This window comes from Lissotriton helveticus, chromosome 5_1, assembly GCF_964261635.1.
Source record: "Lissotriton helveticus chromosome 5_1, aLisHel1.1, whole genome shotgun sequence".
Taxonomy (NCBI): Eukaryota; Metazoa; Chordata; class Amphibia; order Caudata; family Salamandridae; genus Lissotriton; species Lissotriton helveticus.
This window is the reverse complement of record NC_136065.1, coordinates 65,703,658-65,726,826: the sequence shown is the minus strand read 5'-3', so window position 1 is coordinate 65,726,826 and position 23,169 is coordinate 65,703,658. Positions and strand designations below refer to the sequence as shown.

The window sequence follows — 23,169 nt, the reverse complement described above, 5'->3', positions numbered from 1 at the left end:
GTGTTACTGCCATGAACCTCTCTCCCTGGACTCTTGATTAGTGAATGTAAGGGCTCTAAACTCCCTCACCCTTCGCAGCTGCAACCCTAAATCAGTGAATGTAATGGCTCTAACGTGTCCCGGCCGCAGCATAGACTCCCAATCGGTGTATGTAAGGGGTCTAAATCCCCCACCTTTCTCAGCAGAGACCCTCAATTAGTGAGAATGTGAGGGCTCTAAACCACCCCTTTGCCGCGAAGACCCTCGGCCAGTGAATGTAAGGGGTCTAAATCCCCCCCGCACCCTCCAAAGCAGATACCCTCAATCAGTGTATTTCAGGGCTCTGAACGTGCCCTTCCTGGGGTTTCTCGCTGAGCAGTGTCACAGATCCGCCATTAACCCTGCTCCATCCCACTGTGCTGTGCTAGACTTAGAGGTGGAGATGCGTCAAGAAGATTAATGCTTGAAATGAAACCAAGAACCTCTCCCCCGAAACAGGAGAACATGAAGACAGGAGGACACTTCTCATTTGGTGTGCGGGCCTACTTTATGTCCCACTGGAAGCCTGGGGGTGAGAAACATGGGGGGCTGCACTGTTTGCAGCAGCCCTTGCCCTCGCCGTCTTGGTTCCATTGCTCCTCAGGTCTGCTGCCCACCACCTTCCCTGGGTCGGGCACGTGCACGGTTGAGAGGGGACAGTGTTACACACAGACTCCTCCCTCTCCATGACCAGACAAGTCAACGCCGTCTCCTCGTCATGCTTCAACATCCTACGCATGCTACGGAAGATCTTCTGGTGGATCCCCACCGAGACCAGGAAGACTGTCACCCAGGCCCTCGTCACCAGCCGACTGGACTACGGCAACGCCCTCTACGCCGGAACCACCGCCAAGCTCCAGAAGAGACTCCAGCGGATCCAGAACGCCTCCGCCCGACTCATCCTCGACATCCCACGAAACAGCCACATCTCCGGACATCTGAGAGACCTGCACTGGCTCCCCGTCAACAAAAGAATCACCTTCCGTCTCCTCACCCACGCACACAAAGCCCTACACGACCAAGGCCCAGGATACCTCAACAACCGAATCAACTTCTACACCCCCAAGCGCCACCTCAGATCAACCAGCCACGCCCTCGCCACCGTCCCCCGCATCCGAAGAGCGACAACAGGAGGAAGGTCCTTCTCCTACCTGGCTGCCAAGACCTGGAACTCCCTCCCGACCGACCTGCGCCTGACCCAAGACCACCTCTCCTTCAGGAAGAAGCTCAAGACCTGGCTGTTCGAGCAGTAACGGCACCCCCCCCTCCTAGTGCCTTGAGACCCTACGGGTGAGTAGTGCGCTTTATAAATGTCTTGATTGATTGATTGATTGACAGAGGCCTGGCCTTTAATCCTGTTTATCTCTGCAGTTTATATAGCGCGTGAGCTCCAGGTTATATTACAGAAGGTCAGATCTTTTTTTTGACACAGACATTAAGTGATTTGCCCAGAATCGCAGGGTGTTGAGCCAACGTCTAAAACATGGTTCCACAGTTTCAAAGCACCAGCTCTGCCGTAACGCCACATCTCCTTTTCTTCCGACCCCTTTCCACCCACCCCCACCTTCTAGTTCTTCCACTCCTGTTTCCCGGGGCACCTCTAGTTGTTTTGGACCAGTGATGGACAAGTGGGAGGAGACAGCCTGGAGGCAGTGTTTGGTATTGTGGTAAATATTTTAGTAATTTACCTTGATGGGAATTTCTATAATATCAATAAGGTCAAGCATGAAGAGCAGAGTCCGTGGGGGTTAGAATTCAGGGTCTCTATTCAGTAACTTGAGTTAAGGGAGAGCTCCGTCACCTAAGGAGGCTCGGGAATGGTCTCTACTTTAATCACAGAAAACATGGCATTCATACACAAAAAAGAGGAAGGAGCTTCCCTTTGACCGTGTTCAGTTACGAAAATGTGGCAATCATACAGAGATCATGGCAGTAGCGACGTCACTGTGTCATAATCATGAGGAAGTAACGGCAGAAGCAGAGAGTTTGAGAAATCACCCTAGGCTGGTTCCTTAGATAAGAAAATAGAGAAATGGTCGTGACAGGATGTCTGGTGTCGTGTGTTTAGCAAACAGGAGCTGGTTTCTCGGAATTGATCATGAGTCTTGGCAAACGGGGGCTTATTTCTCAGAATCGGTCTGACCATAAGCGGGGGTGGTTACAACGGGGGCTCGTTTCTTGGAATCGGCTTCACCACGAGAATGTGCAGTTGCAGTTTGAGGAAGAGATGTGTTTGCGTGCAACCTTACGTTAATGTGACCGAATTTACTAGTTACCATCATGATGAGCTCGGGACGTGGAAGAGAGGGTGTATAATGGGACATACATAACGATAATATTCTATTTTCCACATTATGAATGAGTGTTCGGCATGGTGGGGTTGTGACTGCACACAAAGGAGAGAAGAGTGGCTGTTGAGGGAGGGGACAGTGTTACACTTGGCGCCTTCCATGTATGGAGTACGTTGTTATTTTCACTTCATTTAATGCCCCTTTTAATCTCACGTGGTCGTCACCGCGCCTTGCACTGGATCTGGCTCCCTATAGAGTCAAGCGCTTCTACGTATATCAACGGATTAAGCCATAAATTGTCTGTTGCTCAGTTTTATTTGCTTTTTCCCAGATTGCTGTTTTTATATGGTGATGGTTTTAAATAACTTGACACAATAAACATCTATCTATTGTCAGGGGTTTGGTATATTTGCTGCCCCCACACTTGTGAGTGACACACAAGGGGGGGAGGCTTTGCTACTACTACTGATATCCGGTCTCTGACCCTCTGTTCTTCACCCTCCCCACCCCTCCCCCGTCGCACATACCTGTCTTTCTTCCCAGGTCCGTGTGTGATGTGCTACTCCACGCCAGGCCTTTTTAGGTCGAGCCTAGACAGCGCATGCGCTGCTCTGCAAGGCATGCTGTATTCACTCTAAGGGCTTTCAGCACGCCCATCGCTTTTGGTTGGTTGGTTTGCCTGCCTTTCGAAATTCCTTTACTCTGATTGGTCAATAGTGTCCATATGTCCTGCCTTTGGGTGCTTGGTTCCCTCCCAGCAGACTTCACCAATTGTTTCTTTTGGTTGGCCATCTCTGGCTATGTTTTGCCTCCCTGCTCACATACCCCCCTCCCGCCCATGCTGACATCTTTCCTGGTCGGCCATCGCAACGTATGCAACACCATAACTGCAATCACAAGTCGACAGTTTTATATTGCAGCTTTCAGCTTTCCTTGCTAAATCCATGATTTAAAACCACTTATGCAGACTGAAAGACACTTGTTGTTAACTTCCAGCACATTTCAAAAAGGGACTCCTCTACGTCTGTCTTTGCGTGCAGGCGGCAGAGACCATATGTGTTTATTTTGGGCCACAAATTCGCCAATCTGTACAATAAAGCGTGCTCTCTCAAGTTGAAAACGGGATCGTTCGTCTGCAGGCCCTGTGGACTTGGAACATTTGGAACATTCAATAATCTAAAGAACCCCCGGGCTCTTTCAATCAGAACTGCCTGCGCGCTCACTATTTTATTTGTTTTTCAGTTTTATGTAGCGTGACCTCGACCCGAAGGTATCAGAGCGCTTTATATGAGCACCAATTGCATTACAGACGGACACATTTTTTTTTCCTGATTCTTTTATCTGGGTGTCCAGTGCCAAGTCCTTTTCTTGTTTCCTTTGCCTACCTTCAGGTGGAAGCTTTTCTAATTCTATACCTGTAAAGGTAAGAAAGAGCCTGGGGGCCCCAGTTATTTTTGTCGTCAATAGACGTGCTCCAGAGCTGTCTAATTACTATAAGGATTAAAGCTATTCACCACGTAATTCCCATTTAGGGCCACGCCTCTTCCGGAATACACAACTTTTCCTCGACCAGCTTTTATTGCAACGAGTAGCCCCGCCCACCCATCAAAGGCTATAAAAGTGGGAAAGGTGTCGGTCTCCTCTGGTACTTGCTGAGCCTGGCGGAGGCATGGAGGGCCTGGTACTAGGCGGCTAAGAGTGCAGATACTGTCGCCGTGGAATATATTGGAGCACATTTACAAGCCCCCTGCGCCACCACTACGTCACTTTTCATGACGTACTGGTGGAGGAGGGGGCTTCTCCATATTTACAAGAAGAGGAAAAGCCACCCTGCGTGACTTTTCCTCTCCTTGTAAATACGGCCCCTTCACACGCAGCACTGTGCGTGGAAGGGGCGTTCCATGGGTGTTGCTGTGGGTGTTCCCACACAACACCCATGGAACAAGCACATCTCCAGATTTACGAGAAATCGTCAATCTGGAGATGCGTCTGCATGCTACGCAATGGTGCTGCATTCTACAACATACATTGAAAGAGGAAAAAGCCTCTTGTGATTGTATTTGTGCAGGAAGGTGCCCCTTCCTGCAGATAAACAATCTCCCCATGACGCAGGCACCCTTTCACCTTGGTGCAAGGGTGCCTGCGCCGGTGCATGGCAGCTGTTTGTGCGCCAGCGCAGGGGGAAGCACAGAGATGCGACTTATTCTTGTAAATATGTCGTATCTCTGTACTTTTCAAACTAACGCAGCAGGGCGCAGCACAATGACTTGCTGCACAGTGCTGCGTTACTTGTAAATATGCCCCTAAGTGTATAGCTCTTGGCATTAACTGAGTAGTTTGTTGCTTTTATATATGTTCTTGCTCCTCAACTATACTCGCCGGTCTCAGGACTATGCGAGCCCGAATAATCCTGTTCTGATGCAAATCTATTGCCTGCAGGTTTTAGACAAGGTTTTGCACTGGGCACTCACTTCACTGAGTCACCCTCTAAGGGCAGGCAGGCATTATCAAGTTGACATTAATATAATGCATGTGCAGATGCCATACGAATGGCAACAGCGCTACACAAATATGATCACTCCACTGCAAATAAAAAAACAAACATAAAAAACATTGTCATTTTCAACTCTAAGAGCTCTAACTTTCTCAAATACAGGAACGATTGCATTGCAAATGTTTGTTTCCTTTGAATTCTGGGACTTGCAGTCCTGGCCTGGTCCAGGACATCACGCTTGGACCTGGGAAACTTGACAGGGGGGCCCCAGAGAGCCCTCCCCTGGGAATAACATGCACCGTAGACAGGAGGGGTGGCTGGGGGTGGGGTAAGTATTGTGAGGAGGTGTGGACGGATGGTATTACATATGGTCGAAGGGCTCTCTGTCCTCTGACCCCTCCAGTACTTTCCCTTCTTCTTTCGGCCCCTCTCTGGGGTTACACCAGGTCTGTGGGACACGTAGCGTGCTCTGTAGATGGGAGTGGCTGCTGGGGGCAGTTTTGTATGTGAACCTGAGTAACTCACTAACTGGTAGGTAATGTGTTGTGCCTTGCAGCAGGTGCAGTAACCCTCTATGCTACGTTGATTTGAAACTGTGACTGGGTAAAACACAGGGGCATATTATCAAGGGGGTTTATCTCCGCTTTTTTGGCTTTAAAAGCCAAGAAAGCGGAGATAAAATTATCTCCCTATTACCTAGCTGTCGCTAACACCAGTTAGCGACAGCTAGTAGGAGATAGCGACCATCTTGGGCCCCACTTTGCATGTCAGTGATATTTATCACTAATGATATGCAAAGTGGGCGTGCCAAGATGTTAGCGACTGGAAACAGTCGCTAACATCGCTATCTCCTATTACCATCTTTTGGAGATATTCGCGCTAAGCGTGAATATCTCCAAAAACTAACACCTGCCCTGAGCGGTTCTTAGCCATGTTATCCAATGGGAGGTGGATAACATGGCTAAGAGCATTAGGTCGGTAATGCATGAATATCGCTGACTTTTCAGCGATATTCATGCATTGCGGCCGTTTTTTATCGCATTTGCGATAAACCTTGGTAATACCAAGGTTTATCTGTGATAAAAATCGCCGCAGCTCAGCGGTAAAATGTTATCTCTAACCAAGCAATAGCGATAATTATCGCTATTGCTTGGTAATATGCCCCACAGATCTTTGCAGCAAGTGCATTAACCTCCAGGGTGGAGAGACAAAATATCGAAATTAAAATATCGATATACAATAATATCGATGTTTTAATTTCGATGGTATAGAATATCGATGTGCAATAATATCGATAGACAGAATATCGATATTAAGGTATGTATGTTAGTAATATCGAAATTTTGTTTAGTGTTATGTATTTTATTATGTTGTTTATATGTTAAAGGAAATAGCACGCACGCGCGCTATGCTGCTGGAATTGTGACTCCCAGCGCTGCTCAGTTTTAAAATACCGTTTTTTGTATTTTGTTTCTTTTAATTTGCATTTTGCCCCTGTTTTTAATTCCTTACTGCAGAGCCCACATACCTGCATTTAAATGGTGCCCCCCACCGCGTTTTGAGCGGATTTGCTTGATCTTCGTTCTGGCGCCTGGTCGCCATCTTGGGGGTGGATATTTGTTAGTGTGCCACTAGTTTCAGCGCTCTAGCGCTGACTGGGATCTCAGGTGAGCCTTATTTAAGGTGAGCGTTTCTTTGGCTCACTCCTGGTAAAGGAAATAGCACGCACGCGCGCTATGCTACTGGAATTGTGACTCCCAGCGCTGCTCAGTTTTAAAATACCGTTTTTTGTATTTTGTTTCTTTTAATTTGCATTTTGCCCCTGTTTTTAATTCCTTTCTGCAGAGCCCACATACCTGCATTTAAATGGTGCCCCCCACCGCGTTTTGAGCGGATTTGCTTGATCTTCGTTTTGGCGCCTGGTCGCCATCTTGGGGGTGGATATTTGTTAGTGTGCCACTAGTTTCAGCGCTCTAGCGCTGACTGGGATCTCAGGTGAGCCTTATTTAAATCTCGCTTTCCTACGTGCAGCGGAGACGCGCAGTGGTGACGCCTGACTCTTCGCCTGAGTCAAGCCAGAGTCCTGCCCGTCTGCGCCCGTCAGCGTCCCGGAGGCGCCCGGGGCGGCGGGGGGGCTCTGATATTAGGTATGTGTATGCCCGGGTCGTCAGTGCTGCAATATACTGCAGGGGAGCTTCGCTCTTACGACAACTTCGCCACTGGTTGCTGTACCGTTTTTCCCGGTCGCCACCTGGGTAAGTCCATCTGCCCTGGTTGTGGCTGGCGCCCTAACCACGCTCAGTTACTGCTGTCCAACCGTAACAACGTTAGTATCGGATATTGCTGCATGCTATTAAACACCAGGTCGGCGTGCAGACATGCGCAAGACATATATGAGCTCCTAGATACGGTGAAGCCACTATGTCTTATGCTTACTGAGACGTGGTGGGGTGAGTTTTCCAACCCAGATGTTACCCTGGCAATCCCGCCTGACTATAACGTCTTCAGAAAGGATAGAGCTGTGGGAAGGGGGGGCGGAGTGACACTAGTGGTGAAGAAAGGCACACCCTGTTCTATTCTGTCAGTGGAGGACATCCGCGGCTCGGAGACTCTTGCGTTCTCCATTTCTCTGTCCCCGTATCAATCAGTGAAGGGCTTATTGATTTATAGGCCGCCTGGTCCACCGGGATCGTTTTTTGAAGATCTCGACTCCGTGTTGGTGGGATTGGCCTTGAAAGCGGAACATTGTATCGTGGCGGGGGATTTCAACTTCCGGATGGATGATCCACTGGACCCGGCCGCGATTAAACTTTCTGAGGCAATGACCTCGATGGGTTTGATCCCTCATCTGCAGGGGCCCACACACGATAAGGGACACACTCTCGACCAGGTATTTTCGTCATCGCCTCTCGAAGAGATTGAGATTAGCCCGGTACTATGGTCAGACCATCAGCTGGCTAAATTTATGATCAAAGGCACAGTTAAACCGGTGCCGGGTGTGCCACAGAAGCAGGGTCATGTCCATAGGGCATACCACCGAGTGACCCCAGTGATGTTGGCCCAGGCCGCTGTGGATCATCCCTGCTCCCTCTCAGGCGATCTGGAGAGGGATTTAGGGGCCCTGCAAGTCTGGTTTTTAGACAGGCTTAATGATCTCGCCCCTGAAGTACCACCGCGCCGAGCGCCGAAACGGGTCTCTGCACCTTGGTTCACCGCTACACTGTCGGCTATGCGGCAGCAGTGCAAGGTGGCCGAGAGAGCTTGGCGGGTACAATACGACACTGCTGCCAAGCTGACCTATAAATCGGTGGTGAAGGCGTATCATCGAGACATTCGCCTGGAAAAAAAGGCCTATCTTGCAGGAAGAATAGAAGCCGCTGCCAATTCCTGTAAGGAGATTTTCTCCATTGTGAGAGAATTTATCTCCCCCCGATCTAACACCTCGGGTGAAAAGCCGTCTGATTCCTGGGCTGTGGATCTCGCTGATTTCTTTACGAGCAAGATCCAACTTATTCAAGACTCTTTTCCTCCGGCAGTGACTATGGGCTCGACCAACTCTGAGGCCATTTTGTCTCCACTAGCCTCGCCAGGTCCGACGTTGGGCGTGTTTCCTCCCATCTCTCCCTCTGCCTCTTTAGCCCTCATGGGTAATCTTAAATCTGGTTCGCCTTTGGACCCATGCCCGGCTAAAATTCTGGCGAAATTGGCAGAGGTGATCAATCCGCTGGCGAATCCGTTATTTAATCTTTCGTTGAGCCAGGGAGTGGTCCCGTCAGCCTGGAAGCAGGCTATGGTGATTCCGCTGCTTAAGAAACCAGGACTGGACCCGAAGGCCCCTGTCAGCTATAGGCCTATTTCCTTGCTGCCGGCTCTCACAAAGATCTTGGAAAAGCACGTTCAGGTGGTGCTTTCCAATTTTCTTGAGACCAATGAGATCCTGCACGCCACCCAGTCGGGTTTTCGTCCCCATCTCAGCACAGAGACTGCGCTCCTTGAGGTCTCAGAGACTGTTAAAGGTGTTCTGGACTCGGGGGGCAAAGCCATGCTGGTGATGTTGGACTTGTCGGCGGCTTTCGACACCGTCCCCCATGATCGCCTTCTCGAGAGACTTTATGAGATAGGTGTGCGGGGGACGGTGTTCAGCTGGTTTTCCTCCTTTCTAGCTGGCTGCCGGCAAACGGTCTGGGCCTCGCCAGATTCCGCCGTGATGCCGCCTCTGGGAGTCGGGGTCCCTCAGGGCTCGATTTTGAGCCCGACCCTATTTAATATCTTTATGACCCCTTTGGCGCCGTTGGCGGAGTCGTTTGGGGCTCGGATCGTGTCCTACGCGGACGACACCCAGCTCCTCTTCTCATGTAAGAGAGGAGGAGACTTTGACGGGGAGAGTATCCGGGATTGCCTTGGGGCTGTTTTTCATTAGTTCCAACTGAACAGCCTCAAGTGCAATTCCGAGAAATCTGAGGTACTCTTCTTTGGGTGTGATATCAAGCCCAATTGGCAGGACTGGTGGCCCATTGACATGTTTCCTCCGACTTGCTCCTCCAAGACGGCCAAGAACTTGGGGGTCAAGATGGACAATGGGCTTTCTTTAAAATCTCAGATTTTGGGGGTGTCAGGCACCTGTTTCGGCCTCCTCAGGATGCTGCGGAGGTTTCTCCCCCTGTTGTCTGAGGAGCACAGGAGGCTGACGGTACAGGCTCTGATTGGGTCCAGGTTGGATTACTCTAACATTCTCTACTTGGGCCTACCAGAATACTTGTTGCAGCGGCTCCAAGTGGTGCAGAACGCGGCCGCAAGAGCTATTTTTGGCTTAAATAGGCGGGCCAGTGCAACGGGGCTGTTGAAGACATTGCATTGGCTTCCAGTTCGGAAACGGATTGCCTTTAAGGCTCTGACCTTGGCTTATAAGGCCCTTCATGCGGTAGGAGCAAAATATCTTCAAAAGAGAATGACTTTTTATTTTCCAACTCGCTCCTTGAGGTCTGAGTCTCTGCTCCTGGCGGTTGTCCCGCGAGTGAAGAAAGCCCGCTTGGGTGGCCGATCCTTCGGTTTACTTGCACCACAGCTGTGGAACTCCCTGCCGCTTTCGCTGCGGGGAGCAACCAGCTTACTGGCTTTTAGAAAGGATCTTAAGACGTGGCTGTTCACTCAGTAGACGTTATTTTATCCGTTTTTTGGTCTTCACTGTTCTGTCCCCCTCTTTTAAACGTGTTATGTTATTATGATGCAGCATTCCTTTACCAAAAGCGCCGGGATACTCTTTTTGAGTCGCCGTGCGCTATACAAAAGATTAAATAACATAACATAACATAACATGTTTGTTAAACATGTTTTTTAATGTCTGTTTAGAATTTGTAAATTTGTTTACATTTTGCGTTTTAGTATCAGAGCGGGTTGTGGGTTTATAGGGGAATAGGGTGGGAAGTAATTTAATTATAATGAATTGATTAATATGTTTTAAAATTATTTTTGATTAATAACTAATTATTAATTAATAGGTAATTAATTATTATTAATTGGTTAATTAAAAGAATTAGAGTTAATGTAGTAGTATTTATTATTATTGTTATTGTTAATTAATTATAAATTGGTAATTAATTATTATTAATTAGTTAATTAAATTAATTAGAGTTAATGTACTATTTTTTATTTTTTGTTATTGCTAATTAATAATTAATTGGTAATTAATTAATATTAAGTGATTCAATGACAATTACATTTTTCATGTGATTTATTTATGTGTAGTGGGTTGTGTGTTTATAGGAGAATAGGGTGTGAAATAATTAAATTAAATTAATTAAAGAGATTGTATTTATTTTTTGGTAATTATTGTTAATTAAGTGTTAATTAATTAATTGGTTATTAGTTTTTTAATTATTTCATAATATTAATTATAAATAATTTATTAATAAATATTGTTTGTTCTTGTAAATATCTTGCTAATTAATTGGTAAATAATTTTTAATTGGTAATTAATATGTGTTAATTAGCTAATTTATAATGACATCAATTTAATATTAATTGTTATTAATTTATTAATTGATATTTATATTAATTGTGTTTTTTTGTATGTGTAGTGTGTTGTGTGTTAAAGGGGGAGTAGTGTGGGAAGTAATTTTTACCCCCATGCTATCCAACGCTTTCCCTACTGTTGCACTCTCTGGAGTGGGAATAGTCATTTTTACCCCTACGGTATCCAACGCTTTCCCTACTGTTGCACTCTCTGGAGTGAGAATAGTAATTTTTAACCCTACGCTATCCAACGCTTTCCCTACTGTTGCAGCCTCTGGAGTGGGAATAGTAATATTTATCCCTACGTTATCCAACGCTTTCCCTACTGTTGCTCTCTCTGGAGTGGAAATAGTAATTTTTACCCCTACGCTATCCAATGCTTTCTCTACTGTTGCACCCTCTGGAGTGGGAATAGTAATTTTTACCCCTACGCTATCCAACGCTTTCCCTACTGTTGCACTATCTGGAGTGGGAATAGTAATTTTTATCCCTACGCTATCCAACGCTTTCCCTACTGTTGCACTCTCTTGAGTGGGAATAGTAATTTTTACCCCTACGCTATCCAACGCTTTCCCTACTGTTGCACCCTCTGGAGTGGGAATAGTAATTATTTCCCCTACGCTATCCAACGCTTTCCCTACTGTTGCACTCTCTGGAGTGGGAATAGTAATTTTTACCCCTACGCTATCCAACGCCCTACGCTATCCAGCGATTTCCCTACTGTTGCACTATCTGGAGTGGGAATAGTAATTTTTACCCCTACGCTATCCAATGCTTTCCCTACTGTTGCACTATCTGGAGTGGGAATAGTAATTTTTATCCCTACGCTATCCAACGCTTTCCCTACTGTTGCACTCTCTTGAGTGGGAATAGTAATTTTTACCCCTACGCTATCCAACGCTTTCCCTACTGTTGCACTCTCTGGAGTGGGAATAGTAATTTTTACCCCTACGCTATCCAACGCCCTACGCTATCCAGCGATTTCCCTACTGTTGCACCCTCTGGAGTGGGAATAGTAATTTTTACCCCTACGCTATCCAATGCTTTCCCTACTGTTGCACTCCCTGGAGTGGGAATAGTAATTTTTACCCCTACGCTATCCAACGCTTTCCCTACTGTTGCACTCTCTAGAGTGGGAATAGTAATTTTTACCCCTACGCTATCCAACGCTTTCCCTACTGTTGCAATATGTAGAGTAAGTATATATATTAATTTATATGTAGTTTCAATTTATTTTAAATGTGTATGTATTAGTTATTAATTTTTTAATATGTTTTAATGTTTATATTTTTAATTTGGTAAATTATATGTATTTTTAAATTATTTTTACATTATTATTAATACATTTAAAAAAACGATATTTTTAACTTCGATATTTTTGTATTACTATATTTTATTTTGATATTTTTGTACTTACCTTTATGAAGATAAAACTCCGATATTTTTGATTTCGATATTTTTGTGTCGATATTATTGTATGTCTATATTATGTCTGTCGATATTATGTCATAGATTCAACCTCCAGAGTTATCTTGCCAGTACTATTATCCCCTAAACCCAATAAGATCTTTTAAAAGCCAGCCTCTTTGCGATGTGATCAGTTAGGTAAGCCAGTACAGATTTAGTGTCACATTTCTTTTTGTTGCTGTGTTTTAAAAAAAAATAACAGGGCAACGCTGACTATCAGAGACAACCCCTCGTTACTCCACCCGTTTGCCCTGCCGCACACTGACCCCCAGTTAGGAGTTCCTGAAGTATTTTCGGATCCCAGGGTTGTACATACAGTGGTATCACCTACAGGCATAAAAGGCAATAGAGGGCACATTCAGCCTTTAATTCTTGTAGCGTCGATAAGAGAGTTGTTTACTGGGGGGGGGGGGGTTCTTACTCTTCTGTTGGAACTGATGTAGGGGAGTTTGTACAAAGCTAAGGGGCGTGGCCATGTTATTCATGGGGATAAATCTAGGGCCCCACCTTCATTAGAGGGGTGTGGTTACACCTCTGAAGGGGGGGTTATATAAACACAGGCCCCAAAGTATCATCAAAGCCTAGTACCGTCTGTTCCGCCATGACTAAAACCCCATTTCCCCCGGAAGCCACCTCACGAGACAGTAAAAGCCGAGCAGTGGTCGCTGGGAGGTGGGGGGAAGGCAGTAATCGTACACAAGTGGGGCCATAGAGGTGGGCGCCTTTAAGGCATCTATATGCGCCCCACCAAACTTGCATGCTTTTTTCCTCCGTCTCTCCTTGTGAAAGATACCCCGCCCTATGTTCCTCCCCATCCCCCCCACCAGCCTCGTCTCTCTCGGGTCAGGAACATGCTTGACAGAAAGGAGAGGGCAATGTCTTGCGTTGGTGGGGGGGAGGAGATCTGTTTTTCATGCCCCCCCTGCAGGTCCCCCACACAGCCACGGGCCGTGGAGGGAGTTACGGTGGGGCAGGGAGGCGGGGAGGGGGAGGGGCAGGGTGGAGAGGGCTAAAAACCGGCGCATGGATAATTACAGGTAAGTAAACAATTTGATTAATAAAACGAATTTCGTAGCGCGCACTGCATCGCATTTTGCGATGCAGTGCGCGCTACGAAATTCGTTTTATTATTTAAATTGTTTACTTACCTGTAATTATCCATGTGCCGGTTTTTAGCCCTCTCCACCCTGCCCCTCCCCCTCCCCGCCTCCCTGCCCCACCGTAACTCCCTCCACGGCCCGCGGCTGCCCCCACACCCTCCTCAGGCCCCTGCCCCTCCTTTACATCTCCTCCCTCTCGGCCCCTCCCAGGGGTACCCCAGTTTATTTGGTAGAGCCACATGCACAGTAGATGGTAAGGAGGGCTGGGGGGTGTATGTGTTGTGTGGGGAGCAGAGGGAAGGAATTACATGTGGGGGGTGCTCTCATCTATGACCCTGTGTACCGTTCTCCCCCCAGGCTCGCACTCCCTCCGGTACTTCCAATACTGTCTCTCTGAGCCCCTCCCCGGGGTTCCCCAGTTCTCTGAGGTCGGGTACGTGGATGATGTCCCTATCACCAGTTACACCAGTGAGAGCCGCAGGGTGGAGCCTCGGGCCCCCTGGATGGAGAATGTGACCGCCGAGGACCCCAAGTACTGGGAGACGGAGACAGAGATGCTCCGAGGGAAGGAGCAGGGGTACAAGGCCGGTGTGAGGATCCTGATGGAGCGAAACAACCAGACTGAGGGTGAGTGAGACTGTTTGAGTGACACTGTGCAGGGGGCAACCACACCAGGGATGAGTGACACCGGGGACACTGAGGGAGGGGCAACCAGACCAGGGGTGAGTGACACAGGGGACACTGGGGGAGGGGCAACCAGACCAGGGGTGAGTGACACTGGGGGAGGGGCAACCAGACCAGGGATGAGTAACATCGGGGGTGGGAGGGCAACCGGACCAGGGGTGAGTGACACCAGGGAGGAGGAACCAGACCAGGGGTGAGTGACACCAGGGAGGAGCAGCCAGACGAGGGGTGAGTGACACCGGGGATACTGGGGGGGGCAACCACACCAGGGGTGAGTGACACTTGTGGAGGGTCAACCAGACCGGGTGTAAGTGACACCAGTGGAAGAAGACTAACCAGACTTGGGGTGAGTGGCACCGTGGTTGGAGTGTCGTGTGGTTTCCGTTTTCCCTGCAGGAACTGTGTGTTTGTTGGGCATAAGCTTCAGGATGGTGCCAGACAGATCTTGCGCACCCCTTGAGGACCTGTCGGCCTGTAGTCCGGGTAGCTCACCCTGCAATCGTAAGTATCCTTAACCCTGAGCCGGTCTCAAATGGATTACGCAACCTACAGAACATGACAACCCTGACTCCCAAGGAATAGTGGTAACAGACCTAGAACACTCTCACTCAGTCACTTGTGCACACCCAGAGATATGTTCAAGGCGTACACAAAGTGGCATTTAATTTAATTGTACGGAATATATGTGCTGAAATGATTATTAGACAGAAGCATACGAGTGTAATTATCATTACTAAAACAGTGAAAAGAATATACAATTACACCATTGTGCTGAAGCAGTTTATATATTCTGGCTTATGTGTGTACTATGTATCATGCAATGACTAGCGTAGCAGTCTAGGGTGACTGACCCGTCAAATCCCGGTACTGGATGATCTAACTCCCCATTCGCTGTGGTAAATGTGTGAGGGTCCCTTCTTGGTCACAAGTTGGACATCCCTCCTCACAGAAAGAAAACAGAAGTCAGCAAGGCTGAGATTCCGTCGAGCAGCGACCTCGCCAATGACAGCAGAGGACTCCTCTGTCTAAAACCAGAAGTGCACTCATATTTAAAACAATGGTGTCCATGCTTCCGTGCCTCGACCTCAGCCTGGCAGACACCGTTTACCTACTTACGATAGCTGTGTCCCTTTCGGAAGATGGACAAATAACAACATTTGCACATTGTACTATTGGGCCTTGTACTGAATGTTCATGGTGGTCGTTATAGTAGGCACTGGTGTTTCAGAGAAACGTATTCTGACCTGTTAAGACAGCTTAAGAGGCATGTAAATGTAATGATAGTTGTGCTTCTACCTAGGCCTGGGCCACCCACAGGATGGGTGGGCGACCAGACCGGGGGTTAGTGACACTGGGGGAGGGGCAAACAAGACTGAGTGGAGTGGCACAGGGGAAGGGGCAAGTAGACCAGGGGTGAGTGACACCAGGGGAGGGGCAACCAGACCAGGGCTATGTCACACCAGGGGAGGGGCAAACAGACCAGGGTTGAGTGACACCAGGGGAGGGGCAACCAGACCAGGGGTAAGTCACACCAGGGGAGGGGCAAACAGACCAGGGTTGAGTGACACCAGGGGAGGGGCAAACAGACCAGGGGTAAGTGACAGCAGGGGGGAACCAGACCGGGGGTTAGTGACACTGGGGGAGGGGCAAACCTGACCAAGTGAGGTGACACCAGGGGAGGAGCAAGCAGACCTGGGGTGAGTGACACTGGGGAAGGAAGGTAACCAGACTGGGGGTGAGGGACACCGAGGGAGGGTAGGGCTGACTGAGAACACAAACCAGCCCGGGCAATTCAGTTGGACTGACCCCTGAAGGGGGGCGGATGCTAGTGAGAAGACTGCCTGACCAGCCTGACCCTGTCAGTGCCGGTCGCTCAACTCGCCGCGTGGCCCCTCCCGAGGTCACCCGGTCCCCCTGCTGCCACCGCCTGCTCGTTGCCGCCTTGCTTCCGCTGTGCCCCTGACTGCGTTTGTATCTCTGCGTTTGTATCTCCCTGTACTTGTAATTCTGCTGTGCTGTGTGTTTTTGCCCGCTGTACCCCTGATTCTGTTCTTGTGCTGTGCCCCTGATTGTCCGCTGTTTATCCCCCTGCCTTTGCTTGTTTTTTCAGCCCCCTAGCGCTTCAGACGCCATTCCCCGCTGCTCCACCCCGCTCCCTGCCGCTGCTCCCCCACAGCCCCGCCCCTCTCCATCTGGTCCCTCTCCCATTAGCCACCCCGCTCCTACCTCCCAGCTGCTCCTCCCTCCCACTGGGCACTTAAGGACTCGGCCGTGCGACGGGGAGCTGTGGCCAGCCTCAAGTTTAAGTTTCAAGTTTAAAATTTATATAGCGCACTACTCACCCAAAGGGTCTCAAGGCGCTTGAGGGAGGGGGGTGCTTTACTTATCGAATATCCAGGTTTTAAGTTGTTTTCTGAAGGAGAGGTGGTTCTGAGTAAGGTGAAGGTGGGTGGGGAGGGAATTCCAGGTTTTGGCCGCTAAGTAGGAGAAGGATCTTCCCCCCATGGTGGATCTATGGATGCGAGGAATTGCGGCGAGGGCTTGATTGGACGATCGTAGTTGGCGGGTGGGGGTGTAGAAGGACATTCGCGTGTTGAGGCATTCTGGTCCTAGGTCGTAGAGGGCTTTGTGTGCGTGGGTGAGGAGACGGAACGTTATTCTCTTGTTGACGGGGAGCCAATGGAGGTCTTTCAGGTGGCCGGAAATGTGAGCTTGCCGAGGGAGTCTGGCTCAGTAGTTTTGGATGCGTTTGGAGTTTTTTTCTGTAGTTTGGCTGTGGTTCCGGCGTAAAGGGTGTTTCCGTAATCCAGTCGGCTGGTGACCAGTGCGTGAGTGACCGTCTTTCTTGTTTCGGTGGGGATCCAGCGAAAGATTTTTTTGAGCATGCGTAGGATGTTGAAGCAAGATGATGAGACGGCGTTGGCTTGTCTGGTCATCGAGAGGGAGGAGTCCAGGATGAAGCCTAGGTTACGTGCGTGGTCCGTGGGTGTGGGTGCGGTTCCTAGGGCCGGAGGCCACCATGAGTCGTCCCAGGCAGAGGGGGTGATCCTAAGATGAGGACTTCCGTTTTGTCTGAGTTTAGTTTTAAACGGCTGTTCTTCATCCACTCGGCTACTTCTTTCATTCCTTCGTGTAGGTTGGTTTTGGCGGTGTTTGGGTCTTTGGTGAGGGAGAGGATCAGCTGTGTGTCGTCTGCGTAGGAGATGATGTTGAGATTGTGTTGGCGCGCAATGGATGCGAGGGGGCTCATGTATACGTTGAAGAGGGTTGGGCTGAGTGATGATCCTTGTGGTACGCCGCAGATGACTTCGGTGGCTACTGATCTAAAAGGGGGGAGGCAGACTCTTTGGGTTCTTCCGGCGAGGAACGAGATGATCAAGTCCAATGCTTTACCTTGTATTCCGACGTTGCTGAGGCGTTGTATGAGGGTGCTATGACAGACTGTGTCGAAGGCTGCGGAAAGGTCAAGTAGGATGAGGGCAACCGTTTCTCCGTTGTCCAGTAGTGTTCGAATGTCGTCTGTTGCTGCGATGAGGGCGGTTTCGGTGCTGTGTTTGGCTTGGAAAACGGACTGTGAAGGGTCGAGGGATTTGTTAGATTTGAGGAAGGCAGCGAGCTGACTGTTGACGGCTTTCTCAATGACTTTGGCAGGGAATGGGAGGAGCGAGATGGGGCGGTAGTTTTTCAGTTCGGTGGGGTCTGCTGTGGGTTTTTTCAGAAGGGCGTTGAGTTCGGCATGTTTCCAGCTTTCCGGGAAGGTAGCGGAGTTGAAGGAACAGTTAATGACATCGCGGAGATGGGGTGCGATGATGCAGTCTGCTTTGTTGAAAATGTGGTGGGGACATGGGTCGGTTGGAGATCCTGAGTGGATGGAGTTCATCAGGCGGATGGTGTCTTCGGTGGTGATTGGGTTCCAGGCGCAAAGGTTGTTAGAGTGCGGTTTTGGTTCGGAGGTGGGTGGAGTGGACTGGTCTTCGGACTGGTTTTCAAAGCTGTTGTGTATTTCAGCGATTTTGTTGTGGAAGAATGAGGATAGAGAGTCGCAGAGTTCTTGGGAGGGAGTGATGTCGTTGGTGCCGGTGGTGGGGTTGGTAAATTCTTTGACGATGTTGAATAGTTCCTTGCTGTTGTGGGCGTTGTTTTCGGGTCGATTCTTGAATGCTGATTTCTTGGAGTATCGGATCAGTTGGTGGAGTTTGCGGGTGGCGTTCTTGAAGGTGGCCAGGTTGTCAGTGGTTGGGTTTTTTCTCCAGGCTTTCTCGAGAGTACGACAGAGCTTCTTGGATTTCTTAAGGTCATCGTTGAACCAGGGGGCTTTTTTGCTACCTTGCTTGATATGATGTTTTTTCAGGGGTGCTAGTTCGTCGGCGCTGTGGGTGATCCATTGTGCGAGGTTGGAGGCTGCTTGGTTTGGGTCCGATGATTTGGCCGGGGGTTTTTGGTGAAGCGAAGTGAAGATCTGGTCGTGGTGATTTTGTTCCAATTTCTTCGAGGGATAGGTTGTGGGGGGTTGTGGGTTGTGGTCTTTTTGTAGTTGAAGTGAACGCAGCTGTGGTCCGTCCAGTGGAGAGCTGTGGTGTGAACGAAGGAGATGTGCTTGCTGGAGGTGAAGATAGGGTCGAGCGTGTGTCCGGCTAGGTGAGTGAGGGTGTCAACAAGTTGTATGAGTTCAAGATTGGCCAGGTTGTCTAGAAGGGTGGTGGTGTTGCTGTCGTTTTTCTTTTCCAGGTGGAAGTTGAGGTCTCCCAGTAGAATGTAGTTCTCGGAGGGGAGGGCATGTGGGCTGATGAAGTCAGTGATGTCTTCGCTGAATTGTGTGAGGGGTCCTGGAGGTCTGTAAATGAGGGTGCCTCTGAGTGTGCTTTTGGGGTCGGTGTGGATCTGGAAGTGAAGGTGTTCGGCGGTAGCTAGGTAATCGTCGGAGCTGGTTGTGATGCGGATGGTGTTCTTATGGACTATGGCGATGCCTCCTCCTGTTTGGTTGGTGCGGTCTTTTCGGATGATCTTGTAGGCGTCCGGGATGGCTATGGCGATGTCGGGCGCTGATGAGGCGTTCATCCATGTTTCTGTAAGGAAGGCGACATCCGGCGATGTAGTGTCGAGTAGGTTCCAGAGTTCAATGGCGTGTCTGTGGACCGAGCGGGTGTTGAGCAGGATGCACTTCAGGTGGTTAGTGTTGGAGCTCTGTTTGGAGTTTGAGGATTTGGCGTGCCGGTCGCTCAACCCGCCGCGTGACCCCTCCCGAGTTCACCCGGTCCCCCTGCTGCCACCGCCTGCTTGTTGCCGCCTTGCTTCCGCTGTGCCCCTGACTGTGTTTGTATCTCTGCGTTTCTGTAGGAGAGTAGGGTCTGCTATCCTATGGTAACCCCAATTTTTGTTTCACTGGTTTTCGACTTAATGAGGCTGTGGGCCTGCTAATCAGACCCCCAGCCTGCTGTTCTCTTTCTAAATTCACAGACATGTACTATAGGTACATCACCAATTTGGTACTGGACACCTTGTCAGCCCCTATACAGTGCACTATAGGTGCCATGGGCATAGGTGCATCCAAGGCCTACCAGGGGCTGCAGCATATCTTTTGCCACCCCTGGCTGGTACTTAAATCGACACAACTGGCTGTTCACACAGCTGGGGCAAGGTGGTGTAATCATCCCTTGCTTAGATATAGTATACCTATGTCTAAACCTATATCTGGACACATATATACCTATAAGTCACTCCTATGGCAGGCCTTTACAATCCTGGAGGCAGAGTGCTTGGTTTTATGTGAGATGGTGCTCTAGCATGAGCTGAGCCTGTCTGCAGTGTTCGGAACCATTTCCTTACTGCTGTTCCAGTGATACTGCCATACCATATACTCTTAAGTGCATTATAATCCTCGCGGTTAATGCTAACTTTGGTTTGGCTTTATCAAAACATGTCGTGTTTGGTGTCATACATTTTGGAATACTACCCCCTCGCCAATTCTGGCGACGGGGGTAGCATTCCACCCTTCTAGAGGGAGAAGACATGTTACTTTACTGAAAACGCGGTTAATCCTAACCAGAGCCCCAGCATCACAAAATGGACGCTGCTGCCACAGACACATGTCTGACCTCCTGCTGCTGGCCGAAACCTGGCAGAGGACGCCTGGACAAAGAGTTTCCTGTCACAGGGAGGTGTCACACCACCCCAGACAGGAGATAGTGGATTGTAGCAGGGAGGGTTTAAAGAAACTAGACACTGCCTGGGGCGCACAAGGTGTCCCCGGGCAGATTCCAGTCAAACCGGTTCTGGGGCCATCCAGCCCCAGTCCTGACGCGAAACTGGACAAAGGAAAGGGGTGTAACCACCCCCTTCCTGGATCCCACCCATAAGAGGGACCTAGCAGGTAATCCAGCCCTCAGATTTGGAATATAGGTGGGAGCAGTGCCAATGCACATCAGATTATCCTGACTGAAACTTATAAAACGAAACTCTGGACCCTTCGACATCCCACTCGAAGTGGAAGACTGAAGAATCTCCCTTGTGGCCAAGGAGTGACCACCCTGTGCAAACAGGCACCATCCAGCACCTCAAAGTTTGCTTTGTTGCAGTTCCCGCCGGAACTCGAGCGACAGAGATCAACAAGAGCCAGCTTTCCTGCCTTCCAACAGCCCGATCCACAGTCTATGCAGAGCAGAGACCTGTGGAGGCGACCTGAAGCGTGGGAGCAGCCATCTTGAAGAAACAACAAAGCGCTGACTGTGCAGCACCCGAGGCTCCCTCGAAGCTGTGCATTGGAGACTGAGAAGCTCCAGCCCCGAGCAGCTTGTGCACCGAAGCTCACCCCTCCACCCTTGACGAGTGCTGCGTGGGGCCCTTTAGCATTTTCCTGCTTGACGCGTTGGTCCGGTCGCTTGCCCCTTGGCTAGCGGCCCCAGAACCAATGAACCTACAAATTTAAACAGCTGATCTGGTTGCTCCAGATTGGCACTCGCTCCCCTGAAAAGGAGCACCCGCTCAATCCTTGCTGGTTTGAGTGTTAAGCCTTCTTCGAATCTTGCGTGGGTTGCCTTTGCCAATGCCTGTTGACTCCGATCCGGAAGCCGACACCACCGACAGCGAGAGCCTTCGTGGGACAGCTCGTGATTCACTCCAGGATATCCTCGGTGCCCAGAGTCCACGTGGCAGCGGAGACAAGGCACCCAACAACGACCTGACTGCGCCCGACATTGCCTGGTTCCTTCCTGGTTCCTTCCTGGTCACTGGCTAGTGACCCAGACTCTGTCCCCTCTGCTTTCAGGTAACCTTCAACTTCGATCCACCCTTGGATCGCACCGGACACTTCTCTCCTGGACGCCTGCAGCATCTTCTGAGGTACTGGGTTTTTCAGAACCTGTACCGAACGGGTAACCCAGTGGTGTCAGGGTACACACCCATAGACCTCGAGTACTTTCCTGATTTAGACCAAAGAAACTCAGAGTCTTCTAGGTGAAGTCAAGGATCGATTTTATTGGCTGCAACCAAGTAATGGCGTCCTTAGAAGTACAACAACACCGGATGTATATTCTCAGGAGACTGCTCAATCTTACAAAGCCAGGCTTCTCTTTTTATACAAAATATTATGCTTCAGGCAAACATTCTTTACATTACAGTTGACCATTCACATATTTTCACTACAAAGAAAAAGCAGAGTCATGATGACAAGCCCACATTACAGTTCGTCCAGCCCATAATAAATCACCCGGCAAGGCCCAACATTTTCATCAGATATCGGTGGACCCCCAATAAAAACGGGCACCTCCTCCTCGTAAAGCAAGTAAGAGAAAAGAGCAGGGACAGGTGTGAGCAAGATTAGGCAGGGTGTGTTTGCGATGAAAAGGGTTTATGGCATGTTGTGCCTTGATGCTATCTCGTTCGGCCACTGGGAGAGGAACTGACCAAACAGGTTCGGCCTGGGGCAATGGTTTCAGCTTGCCCAGGTCAGAGAGAAGTCAATTAAGGTGTACGTGTCCTTTGGAATCGAATTTAGCTGTATTATAAGCCTATTGTAAGGGCAACCCACAAAATGGCTGCCGTACACAAAATGGAAGCCAAGTGTTTCAGAACGAAAATGACGATTTCGAGGTGAAATCGTTACTGGAATATGACGAAAATGCTTATACATAGTGTACTAGCCATTTTCGGTCTTTTGATATAAAAATCGTCATGCTACGACGAAGTTTTATTCACGAGTTCAGAATTTTCAGAACTACAAACCCTCCTTTTGCCCTTACATAGGCAATTAACCTATCCTCATGCTAATCTGAGTCCAGGTCTATATTCCTAAAGTCATTGAGATGTTGCTGTAACATCATCCTTGTACTTAGTTCGTCTCTTGATACAGGTTTCCTTACACATGATGTAGCACAGAGGCCACATATTGCAGGAGCACACTGCACGCACAGACAGAACAGGAAAAGAATGGCTAAGACCATCCCAATGACCATCAGAATTTTCCATCCCCAGGCGGATATCAGTTCCCAGAACCATCCCATTAACAACCAATCTCCTTTATCCACATGAATAGATTCGGAAATCTTATGTAGTTTGGAGATGGCCTGGTACACTGTTGGAGCGTTATCTGGAATGAAAACACAGCAACTCGATTGGATCAATTTACATACCCCACCTTGGTCTGCAAGTATAACATCTAATGCGACCCTGTTCTGAAGGGTCATAAGACGATCCGACTGGAGCTCAGCAGTCAAGTTACTAAGGGCACCGGCAGTTTCAACCACGGTGGATTCAACTACCCTTGTCAATTGCCTTATGTTCCTGCTGTTAGCCATTGGTCCCCAGAACGGCAGAAAACCCTTTACAAAGTCCCCAAATTCTTGTCCTGCAGTGTCTTCTTCGCTGAAGACACCTCTAACTATCCTTGTCTTGTGGTAATCTGCCGCCACTGTGTAGGTGGGAGGCAACAGGAACGAAACAAAACATGTGCCCGAAAAGTCAGGGGGCAACTGTGTGTATGCTCTATCATAACAGATGAAATAGGTACCCTTAGCTGCTAAAAACGAAGGGGAAGTCTGGGCTGCAAAAACATACGTTTTAGTGCAGATACTCTTCCCTAACTGAGCTCTGGGATTCTTGCCAGTAC

At 49.1% G+C, this 23,169-nt stretch overlaps 1 protein-coding gene across 1 annotated transcript in view; it reads left to right on the top strand.

Moving 5' to 3' along the window:
* LOC144752950 (major histocompatibility complex class I-related protein 1-like) overlaps positions 1 to 23,169 on the top strand; it is a 123,321-nt gene that overhangs the window by 46,390 nt on the left and 53,762 nt on the right. Inside the window, exon 2 of the mRNA XM_078640761.1 lies at positions 13,740 to 14,009. Coding sequence (XP_078496887.1) covers positions 13,740 to 14,009 — 270 coding nt within the window. The remainder of the gene's footprint in view (positions 1 to 13,739; positions 14,010 to 23,169) is intronic.